The sequence below is a fragment of the Xiphophorus hellerii genome, chromosome 3, assembly GCF_003331165.1.
Source record: "Xiphophorus hellerii strain 12219 chromosome 3, Xiphophorus_hellerii-4.1, whole genome shotgun sequence".
NCBI classification, from domain to species: domain Eukaryota; kingdom Metazoa; phylum Chordata; class Actinopteri; order Cyprinodontiformes; family Poeciliidae; genus Xiphophorus; species Xiphophorus hellerii.
Window position 1 is genome coordinate 29,136,839 of NC_045674.1, and position 12,297 is coordinate 29,149,135.

Genomic DNA, 12,297 nt, shown 5'->3' on the forward strand with positions numbered 1-12,297 from the left:
GAGCAGTTTTTATCTGCATGACTACAAACCACATCAATCCCTCCAGTGTTTTGTGATTCTGCCAAAATATATGCCATATGCGCTGACTTTTTAAAATATAATTATATAATATATATAATTGAGTTTATTGTAAATATTCCATAAAAATAAGTCAAAAACATTGGGTCAGAGTGACCGTTAAACTCCCACCTGCAGGTGACAGTATTCCTTACTTCTTCTACCCTGCTGCCGTATTCATGATGTCTCCGTGATCGATATGACGGGTAGCAAAACGTGACGCTACCGTCACACATGAGCACAAATGTAGCAAAATTTCTTGCAAATATTTCAAAACTTGTTTTACAAATAAGAGATTTTGAGTGCAACCTCCCCAAATACTTTAGGAACTCATCGGGATGAAAAGACGTTCGATATCGTTTAGATTTAAGAAGTACTTAGCGAATGTAGACATATCTATTCATTAATATTTTAATATTTAGTATCAATGAATTCTTGAGAGCATTCGTGATCGAGATATGGACCAAATTGAAAATGAGTTTGACATTCCAGATTTAGAATGTTCAATTTGACTTTTTGGAGAAAGTAAGACTTTTTTTTCTTCTTCTTTTTTTTTTTTTTTTTTACTGTTCAAAGTTTAAAAATCATTTAGTTTTTACTTGCAATAAAAACCCAAAACCTGCAGCTGCCTAAAACAGTAGTAACATTATTATGAAATGAGCATTCCTAAAGAGATTTAAAGTGTATTCCTGCATGTTTTTAGTGATGAATAATACATAAAATAAATAGGAGGGACATAAACAGAACGTTAAAGCTGGGACTGTTATGTCATGAATAATCTCGGATGAGCTCTCATGTCTGCGTTCCATTCATTTCTTTCCCTCCAGTCATAGATTTTTGTCTCCATCAGCTGACTGACTGTTTTAGCTCTGACGTTTTTTAGAAGAAAACTCAGCAGCCATTTCACTCTGCCTGGGATGGGAGGAGGTAGGAAGAAGGAAGAACGTCGAGGTTACACGATTTCCTTTCTGGCGCCTTTAAAACACAACTACAAATCCTGGAGAAAGTGCAGAAAAACCAAGTAAGAAATTTTGGGTAGGAAAATATAACCAGATGTTATATTTGGTTAGAGGATAAATAAAGTTAAAACATCAAGTTTTATTAGAGCTTGAGATGATGCGGCAATCATTTTCTACTTTTTTCTCACCTCTGAAACGCTCAAACGTATCAGAGTTCTTTAACTGCAGCTGATTTTGCAGAACTTAACGACCACACAGCCGTGACGATGAAGCCTCACCTCTTTGGCACTCTTGATCTTCTCCAGGAAGGTGCGCAGCTCCCTGGTTTCTGTGAACAGAGCTCGACACACTGCCTGGTAGTGACTCGGAGCGTCCGACACACTGGGAAGATGGGCTGTGCACAGCTGGAAATAGGGGGTCAGGGGGTACTTTTAGTGTACAGGTTGGAAAGTCATGCAGGACAAGTATGATGATTTCAGAACTTTATGCCACATAAATGGCACATAAAACTAGTGATGTTCAGGATCGGTTAACTCAGGTTTTTAATGAACTAATCAGTGCATTTGCTTTTCTTCAACCCAAAATTTCCTGACTTTTCTCTCCCTCTCTTCCAGCATCAATATTTAAATAACCACTTTCCATAAATATGAATCTATCACAGTTACTTCACACTGCGCGCAGCAAGTTAAAAGTCCAGAATGTCATTATGTTACTCTGCCTCGGCAACTGAAACGTAATAGCCCAATAAAAATGTTCTAAGTTGTGTTTTGCAACATTTATTTGCTGTTGCGATATTTAGCACATGGCGTAGAGCTGCGACAAATTATTTTAGCAATCAATTATTCAATAGATTAATCTGACGATCAATGGGATAAAACTATTGGCAGATTCTTCATTTAACCATTTCAGCGGTCTACATACAATAATGGAAATACATTTTAAAATGCAAAGCACAAATAATTACAGTTGTCTTTTCGAAAAAAGAAAATAAACATCTTATTGTTAACATAAGGAGGCATCTGCAGCAGAAGGTATTTCTAACATCAACGTGTGAAAAGCTCAGGCCTTTCTGCCTGACTTAGCATCAATACAGTGTAGAATTAATCCGTTGATTAGTTTTTGTATTAATAATTGCATAGCAAAAGGTCCTCAATAGGAAATTTACTTTTTTTAAAGAATCTTAAACTAAGACTTAGCCACTTGAGGAGTTGAGTAGAAAATATTTCTTTACATATCTCTGTTTTATCTTAGAAACAAAATGTATATATTTTGTAAAATTTTTCCTTAATTACTGCTCTCATTGTGTTGTTCTTCCAGCAAATGGTCTTCTTTGAGTCTGTATACTTCAGTTAATGATAGATCAATTATTAAATTATCTTACGATTATTTCAATCATCGATTCATCACGATTAATCTGATTACCGGTAATCGTTTCAGCCCTGCAACTGCCCAGTGGTATATTGTGCAGCTCTTCTAATTAGCATAAGCATATTTACTTTGCTTATTTTTGTTTACTAATTAGATAGACCTAACGCAACAGTAACTTCAGAAAACAATCTTGAATGAATCTTGAATCTGGATTGTCCTTAATTAAAGGAATTCATTAGAAAACCTGATGGGTTTATTTGAAGACCATTGTTTTGTTGCAAAGCTCATATTGGGTCAAGGTTGAGGTTTTGGACAAATGGCCTCACTTTTGAAAAACTAGAAACAAAATCCCTAAAAGCAAACAATAATTAATAACCTTTCTTCTACATACTTTATGGTGAGAATATCTTGAAGAAAATACTGAATTTGGTTCCGTTTTTCATCCGTAAAAAGTAAATGTTAATAACCGTTAATAGTGTCACCTACGTTTGATATAGTAGGACAAAGGAATAATGCGAGGGGAGAGATATCAAAACGTCTGAGCCAACGTTTTGAACTGACAGCTGGTCAGCCACCGGGCCGGCCAGCATGTCATGCTGCTCCGGCATGTCAGGCACTGTTGATGTATTTGTGGCTTTGTGAGTCCGACCGGCTATTTATCCAAAACAGCGTGAGGCCATGTAAGGAAAGAGACGACGACTCGCTGCTCCAACGGTCACCACGGATACGCGACTCCAAGGGAGGAAGAACGTGGCCGCCTGGCAGCGCAGTGGTTCTGATATCTGTGTTTACAGTGTTACACGTTTCCCTCAGCTACAGTTTCCTGTTTGCGAATGAAATTGGTGAGGAAAAACGATTCTCAAAAACTCTCATCAGGCTTTGAACTTTAAAGATTCAAGAGAAAACACATCCTGAACAGAAGAATCAGAACTATCTACATAAATACCCACCATGTTTTCAGGATTAAAACCTACCATTAAGAGACAAATCTTCTGAAAAATGTTGAAAGATGTGCTTGAGAGAATACTGAAAGTAAACATCTATTTAATTAAATTTTTTACACTTGATATGTTCTCCGACCATTTTACTTCTGACCACTTTACTTAAGATCAAAGGCCTCAGCTACATATTCTAATGACAGCAAGGAAGTTGACTACAGTCAACTGGATGAAGCCCAACTCACCAAATATAGATATGAAAATTAAACATGTTAATACAATGGAACGACTAAGTGCTAAACTAGAACTGAAAGCTGATAAAACCAGATTGAAATGTCAACTCAACGTTGTTATAAAGTATTGCTTAAAATAGAAAATGAACAAAGCCTTTGCAATGTCCTCCACAAATGAAACTGGTGTATCTGGAACAGTTTGGATTGTTTTTGCCGCTGACCTTCAGGATATCTCTGTAGCTGTGAACGCCGCAGATGCTGCCATGGCCGTCGTCCGTCTCGTCCTCTTCTTCTGTGGCCTCGTAGCCTTCGTCCAGGCAGGCCTCCTTCTCGGCCTCGGCCGAGTTGGTCATGAGGTCGATGAGCTGCTCCAGCGGAGGACTGAGTTCCCTCTCCTCGTTTTCCTTCAGACCGAAGTCCAGAGCCTTGTAGATCATGATGCCCAGAGACTCAATGACCTGCAGGAGAAGAACGCAGCAGCACCGCAGGAATGTGTCAAATATTCATCTCCCGGTTTTATTTACAGTGCGGAGATTTCATGTTTTCCCCGTGTTCGTTCCGGGTTCTCTGTCTCACAGTACAAAACCGTGACTCTTAGGTGCTGGGCGCACGTCTCACCCATAGGATGCATGTCTCAATCCTCAATCATTTTGGTCACTTTCTTGTCATTTATGTTTCAATCTTTCTATTATTATTACTTAGCAGGTTTTCCCATGTTCTGTTTAGCTTTGTTTTACAGGTCTTGCTGTTTTCATTCCTTTGTATGAACATTTATTCTTCTGTTCTACGTGCTTTTTAACGTTGCTCTCTTTGATTGGTGATATTCTATTCCCCCTTGATTTGTTACTCTTTTAAGTCATAGATTTGCCTCGTTTAGAGATGACAACCTTATACCTGTGAAAATATTTATTACAAAAATAATCATTTCAATATTTAAAAATTACATATTTTAATATTAAAATGCAAACAATGACGCCTGTGCCACAGCAGAAACAGAATAAACAAATATCTAGTACATACTGCCAGATTTTATTTTATTGATCCATGTTGCACACATCGCGTTGCATTTGTGTGAGAGAAGTGACATAGTTTGGTTTTAGGATAGAGATAAAGGCGTAGATAAGATTTTTAAAATAAGGTTAAAAGCAGCTGGAGGCTGTACGGCACAACGATCTTCCTGTGAGAAACATGAACCGAGAATGAAACGTCAATTTCTAATCATGTAAAAGTAAAAAGATAGGTTAAGTAAGAATTAGTTCATTTTGATCTCCTCATGGTTATGCATATCCAAGTAATGTCTCCCCTTTGTTTCTTTTTTGTTGCTGTTGTTGTTGTTTTGTCTTTTATTGTTTGTTTTGATTTTGTAATTGTAAATGGAAATGCTAACGATAAGGAATTTTGAAATTGATCACAGACTGGGACTGTGGCCATGTGGTGATATCAACCTTTTGTGTAACCTTCTTAATATTTCAACAAATAATAAAAGAAAATAACCTGAAGTACCATTATAACTGATTTCCATAGTTGTTTTTTTCTCTGTCACAGATAATAAATGATTGATTCAAAATGTAGGATAAACATAAGAACATAAAACATAGTAAAACACCAATACTATTACTCAGTTTGGAAGTACATTTGTAAGCTAGCTTTATTTTACTAGTCTGTCCTGGTGGAATTGAAGAGTCATGGTGGATAAAGCAAGTACTGCCAGAGAAGACAAAGGACAAGAGTGAGAAGTCACAGATGGGATTATTTTTGCAGCCCTAAGCGCTCAGAAATAACTGGGAAGAGAAGGGACAGCATATAAAGCACTAATGGAAGTAAGTCACAGCGTGAGAAACAGTGTGCTGCAGTGACAGAGTAAAACATTAAAGAGCTTTTATGTTGTGATTACGCCAGGAGGCAGTTTTTAATAAAGTGGTGAATAATGGCATGAAAACAAGCTGATTTATCGGTGAGGCCAAAGACAAAGGTGAGACATCAAGGGAAGGAAAGATCATAACAAGCACTGGTGTGAGCGTTTGGGTGGGTGTGCGTGTGTGTATGTGGACAGAAAGGTCACAGGCAAAGCGAGGGGGGAGGAGTCATGTGAGCTCTTTTTTCCCAATCACTACATCGCAGCTGGGTTTCCTCAGGGGGGAATCAACACAAAGATGATAGCATGATAGACTTGGAAGCTTGTGCTGCCCTGCCCACTGCAGTGAATGGTGCTTAGTGATGGGCAACTAGATTTTCAGACTCCTGTCTCTTATCTGTTCTTTTCCTCAGCCGTTCCAAATCATCTTTGATGGCTCTGAGACTCAAGTTCGAAACAACTGCAAAAGGATGTAAGAGAAAATCCTCGTGACTGCAAACATTCAATCCAGAAATTCTCCCCCGACTGGTTCCCAGGCTCGCAAGCGACCAGGCGGAATGATGGGATGGAAAGGAGGAAGGGATGAAGGAAAAAAGAAAGACAACAAGAATGAGAAGGGGGGAGAAAAATTGGGATGTTAACCAAAGGGGATTTGGCATGGCTGCAGATTAGCAGCAGCAGCAACGTCCATCATGTCAAGGAAGAACCCGATCAAACAGCTTAGGTTTAAGACGTCTTTCTATCACAGATGGTTTTTGATTTCAGGACTATTCCAAAACCCATCTTTACCCCAAAGTTCTTTAAAAAGACTATACAACAGATTACATTTTGTTCTGACTAAAACAACATGGAAAAGTTGCCGCCATCTTGCTACAACGCTCTCCTAATGTGTTTCTTATCACCCAGTAACGCGTGCTCGGTTCCCCAAACTGGTGGAAATGGGCGTCGGCTCTCAACAAAGAACCAAAGTTTGAAGGCAAACGGACCAAACAGGTTCAAGAAGGAGAGTTCTTCTGGTGGAAAACACCTTCTGGATACGCAATCGGGAGTTCATGGTCTTCTACCCTTAAAGCCAAGACATAAACTATCTCAGCTTCGACGAGCTGATTCAGTGTCAAAGAAATATTTCCAGGGGAACACCGACACAAAGTTTTGGATTGTTAATCATTCAGACTGAGACACAGGCACTTCTCTACTTAGCTGTTCACCCCCTAACTTTAGCTTTAGCTAACCGTAGATACTTGTAACAATAGAAACAAACGCCTGCAACAAGCATACTGACATCTCCACCTTGGACACATATATAAATATTGTCACTACACTTTTAGTAACTGGTAGTTTTTGTATAGAAAGAAGCTGTTCTGCTTAGCTGTGCAATAAACCTATTAAAGTATTTGATCAAATAAACACACAGCCACTAAGATTTGTTGAGGAAGTTTCTGGCATATTTCTGGCTCCATATTTGATTGCATCTCTTGGTGGAACTAGTAGAACTTTCACTTGGATTCCATAGTATTTAAACAGGTTTTTGGTCAGAACCATTATAGAACCTTAAAGTTACACTGCTTTATCTAATCCAAAACCAGATTTTTTTTTATTATGAGGCTTTTCCATTGTCTAATTGTGTCCAAGTATCAACCATCTTCAAGACCAACATGAACGGGAAACTACGGTAAGACCAGCAGTGTCGTCATAATGAGATCAGCCGACACTGGATTTGAGCAAACAGACGGTCAAGCTTCAAAGCCCACACCTTTGAGCTGGACTGGAATTTGCAGAAGTGAACACATGAGCCACATAGAAGAAAAGGTTTAGAAATTCCACACCAACTTTAAATCTGTATATTAAATTCTAGCTTTTTTCTTATTTATTTGAGATTTTTGCTGTATGCCCAAAGGAAGAAAAAAAAACAATTAAGAAAGCCTGGACATAAATTTTTCACATATTTTACATAAAAATATGGAAATGTATTGTTCTCTTATAACTATGATAATTGCATTATATTATTTAAATAATCAATAATTCATAGAACCCTGAGAGAAAAGTATGTCAGCGCAATAATCTTTGAATAATAACGTGTCATGCGCAAACATAAGTCATTTCCACTCAGGCAGAAACAAATGCTCCCTCATATAATTCCTCCTGACTCTGCTGCCATGACCCACTGTCATATGAGTGAGTCACGTCTGCTCTGTTTTTTTTTTAACACACCTACACAGTATGCTCTTAAATATTCTAAATAAATATCCTCCACTACTTCAGTTTGTTTTTTTATCTTCATTGTCCGGCCTGAAAAAGTATCCATACTCCCTAAACCGTTTCACGTCATTTTCACCTTACAATCACAAAAGTCAATGCATTTGACCAAAACAAAACAAAAACATATGCGAAAAAAACAAAAGCCTTTTGGTCAATATGCGGAACGCCGTGTAGAGGGTAGAGGCTCTGAAAACGTGACAGAGCGAAAATATATCGGATGTATATCAGGATGGTATAGTCAAAGTCAAAAGTGAATTTGTGGCAAAACTTGCACATTTCTGTTCACAGATCCTCGTTGTGAAATCATATTTATTATTATTATTATTATTATTATTTCCTTTATATTCCTTGAAATGCAGATGAGTGTAATCTGTGTTGGGATTAATCTGTAGATGTTCAAAACCAGCTGAAAATCTTGAACTAGTGGTAATTACAGAAAAAGATTATTCCACAAAGTATTGGAATGAAGGGAAGCTGATTACAAATCAGAGATATCTTTACTGTTTTACTTTTCTAATGGCTCATTTAATAAAATATTTTTTGTTTGCATTGTTTGTTCTACTTAAAAAATAAGTATAGTTTATTCATTTGTTTTATTATTATTGTTACAATACTATTTTTAGTAACTGATTAATCTATTGCTTATTCTGATGACTAATTGAATAATCAGATAAAAAAAACTGGCACCGATCGATTATTTTGACGATTAACTGATTAATCAGATGGAAACAAATAGCACATTCTGCAGATATATTAATATCAGAAATACATTGAAAGACGCAAACAAACAAATAATTTAATTCATTTTTTAAACAAGAAAATAAACATTTTATTGTCTAAAATATAACACAAATGCTTTAGTGTGTCGTCATTTGCAGCAAAAGATTCACCTGCAGCTAAAACAAACTTCTAACTTCACCATAACAGCTGACCAGCGTAGGGCGGATCTGGTGATTATCTTTTGGATTAATAATTTGAGAGCAAAAGATGCTTAACAGGAGATCTTTTTTTTAACACAACTTGAACCAGGTGAACCTTAAGTAGCCGTTGTTCTTTCAGCATGTTTTAGAGTCTGTAAACTGCAGCTAACAGTGAATCGATTACTAAATTAGTCGACGACTATTTGGTAAAATCCGATTAATCGTTTCAGCCCTCTTACAAATGCATGCCAAGCAGACACTTGTCTGCGAAGTGACAACAGTGTCGGCAACAACATCTCCCCTAAGAACCGCAAACAATAATTGTCACGTATTTCTGATTAAACGAAAAACCGATTAATAAAAATATGCAGATTCTTTTTTTCTTCATTAATAAACAGAGACTCTAGCGATTGCCAGACAAAGGGCCTTATGTTCCCCCACTGCATCCGTGAACCCGGCTCATATGCTAAGGAGAAAAAAAACAACAACACATCATCTGACATGCAGCATCACTTTGCATGAGTTCCTGCTGTTTTAAGCCATGTGCAGATAATGTGTCGGCTCGGTCTAAACAGGTCTTCCTGTTCATCCAGCTTTGGGTGGATTCCACGCTCTCTGCCAGCCAAATGCCTGCAGCGCCGTCAAGCATCCAGCAACTCCGCCGACTTGCCAGCGTAGTTTTTGTCAGCCATTCTGCCGCGAAAGGGGGCATTGTGAGAACTGATTTCTGGTGCAAAGCTGCTTAGTGGGGATTTTGTCTATGCGGTTTCACATTCCCTGCTTCTCCAGCGGGGTGGAAGCGTGTGCGCCCAAGTTATTTACCGGCTGCCCATCTGTTACGCAGCAGTTCTTTATCTAGATTCCGCCGGAAAGCTTCTGCACACTGTCCACGCGGAACCAGGAGAAGACGATAAAAGTTATGAATTCGTCAAATTCTCTGTTGACTGGATAGAGATGCAGGCGATTTTAACGGGTTTTTGCCCGTGGTAATTCTGCTGCAGGGTGTTGACTCTGACCTTGACATAACATTCTTAAAATGTTCATTAAAAATTGACCGCCGCAAAGACCAATAAATAATTTCGGAAGCAACTAGCACAGACTTTACCAGCACATTGGAAGTAAGACAGATTTATGACGTGTTTCAATTAGTTTAAATTTTTTTCCCCATTGCTCTTATTGAGCAGGAGGTCTTAGTGGGTGAGATTCCTGACCAGTTAATCACAAGTACTAGCTGGGGCTCTAATTACGAGGAAGAAATGTCCGTGTCCCTTATCGTAATAACTTATGCCTTATAAAAACAATATCAGCAGATAAGCTTGTGGTAAATAAAACCACCATGTGCTCTGTTAAACGTTTATTCAATTTAAACACTGGGGTTGTTTTTTTCTATCACTTAGAGTTTGGCTTTTCCTGGTCATGTTTTGGCTTAGATTTGACAACATTTGAAAGTTTCGATAATTAAAAAAAAAAAAAAAAAAAAGTAACAAGCTTTATTTAAGTACACCATTCTTTCTACAGCAACTATAATGATATGCTGAGTGCAAAATAAAGCTCGGTTTTTCTCACTATTGATAGAGAAAGGGGAAAACTCAAAGTTTAATTGGAAGTAACAGACCAGGAAGGCAGAAGGTTGACTTCTTTTGGTTATTTTATTTAATGCTTTTGGAAACAAGTTTCAATTTCCCATAAATCTGCTGGTTTTAGAAAGCTTGATTAGAAAAGCCACCGTTTAAGATGAATTACATTTTGTCTAAAGGAAATGAATGAACTGTTATAAAATAGCATTAATTTGTCTTTACCAGGCATGTCAGTCAAGAATGTATATTTTCCAGTCAGATACTCTAAACTCAATATCAGCACTTTTTTTCTGGAGAGTAGAGGGCAAATTCATAAAAGTTTTATTTTACCTATTCCTAATGCGGCTGCTCCTGTTGCGGATGTAACTAGCAAATGCTAAACAGCTCTGCAGTGTCAATATAATGGAAACGATGCCATTAGTGGTTAAGGCAGCCATTTAAAAAAAGATCAGCCACACGTGTATCATTTCAACATCCCATTGTTCCGTTTACAGCCCATAGCAGATACTGCAAACCTTCAAAAACAAATACACTCGCATAATACTGACCACACTTCCGTAGGTACATGAGGGTGTAGGAACATGTTTACAGCAGGATAACAGTAAAGTTACTCACCTCAGTTGTTGTTGAAGGGCTGTATTTACCTGCAGGCAAAACAAGAAAGCAGTGTAAGCTCAACCCCAAATACAAACTCACGGCAAGAAAACCAACACTGGGTGGTCACTGAATTATTCATAAAAGCATATCTACAACAGCTTTAGGCAGATTTCATCGTGTTTGAAACAATTATTTGCTAGTATCGCATGAATAAATTAACTGTTATAGAGCTAATCAGCACCAATAGCCAAAACAAGATAAGATTCTTCTAACACATTGATGTTAGCTTATATTGCTAGCTAGCTAGCAGTTGGCCCAGCCACCGAGCATATTGATTTGCAAGTCCACTGGTTTTCCTTTTCTTAACAGAAATGTCTCATAAAACAATAGCTGTGAACATTTTTGAACTCCCAGTCTGGAAATAAATAATAAGTCCAAGTCTTTACTTACACGGTGGTTTATATGACTTTAAAGTTGGAACTAATACCAGAAAATGACACCAAACCTAACATAACTATGCTCCAGGTCCGAGTTTGCAAATCACTGCTCAATGACTGGGCTGGACTAACTAGCTAGTAATGTATTTCGTTGCATTTTGTCATTTTAAAACATGGCAAAGTGTTTTCTAAGAGCGGCTCTTACGTATTAAAGATGTATAAAGAAAAATATCACAATTTTCCCGCATATATCAAAACTTAATACATGCTAGATGGCCATTTTCAATTTTGAGATTGGGGGTGAGGTCTGTCTTAACTCAAAGTTTCAGGACATTTCTCCAACTTATATTCCAGCTTCTCGGTAAAGATGGAGTCCATTTTCAGATTGCGTCCTTCAACCAAACATGCAGTGCAGATAAATAAAAATATTTCTTCTTCACGCTCCCTTTGATTAAAAGTTTTTATAATGTAGCCCAGCAACCTGACAAAGTTAAAGTTCTCTTGCCAGAGTCCTAACAACATTTTCTGATCAAACTTTCACACAATTCCTTACTGAAATTTGTCAATTTTTCCTCAACATATTTGGAATCTGTGCTCACATTTAGATACAAAACACTTAATATAGTTGAGATTTACCATTATGTATGTACTCCAATTAATGAAACAGCACAATTCTCAGGTTGGCGTCAGATTTCAAAGTCGAATAAAGTCGAATATTTCACTTTTTTTTCTCCCGTGACATGTGGACTCATTTGGATCAAACCCATTTCTAAATCCTTTCAACTTGTAAAACTGTGACTGATAGCCGATCAATATCTGTATTGAGTTCTTAAATAAACACATTTCATATAATACCCATCTTTTGTCATTTATATTCATTCTTAAACCTACACTACACAACATTTTGTTGTGGTAAAGATAGATTGGATAAAGAAATGAAAAAAACATTATGTCAATAAAGCAAGTTTTGAAAATTACAGGTTGTTTAAAACTGTTGCTCATTATAATATGACAAAAAGAAAAAAACACAACTCAAAAGTCACATTTGAATGGCTCATTTTGAAACACATCATTAGTGCAATTTGAAAAGGGAGTCA

General features: G+C 37.3%; 1 protein-coding gene across 3 annotated transcripts in view; it reads right to left on the bottom strand.

The window, feature by feature from the left end:
* LOC116716898 (protein spire homolog 1-like) overlaps positions 1 to 12,297 on the bottom strand; it is a 38,541-nt gene that overhangs the window by 21,642 nt on the left and 4,602 nt on the right. For all 3 annotated transcript variants that reach the window (XM_032557858.1, XM_032557859.1, XM_032557857.1), the window contains exons 2-4: positions 10,782 to 10,810; positions 3,777 to 4,013; positions 1,295 to 1,420 (exon numbers count right to left, since the gene is read on the bottom strand). In XM_032557858.1, coding sequence (XP_032413749.1) covers positions 1,295 to 1,420; positions 3,777 to 4,013; positions 10,782 to 10,810 — 392 coding nt within the window. The remainder of the gene's footprint in view (positions 1 to 1,294; positions 1,421 to 3,776; positions 4,014 to 10,781; positions 10,811 to 12,297) is intronic.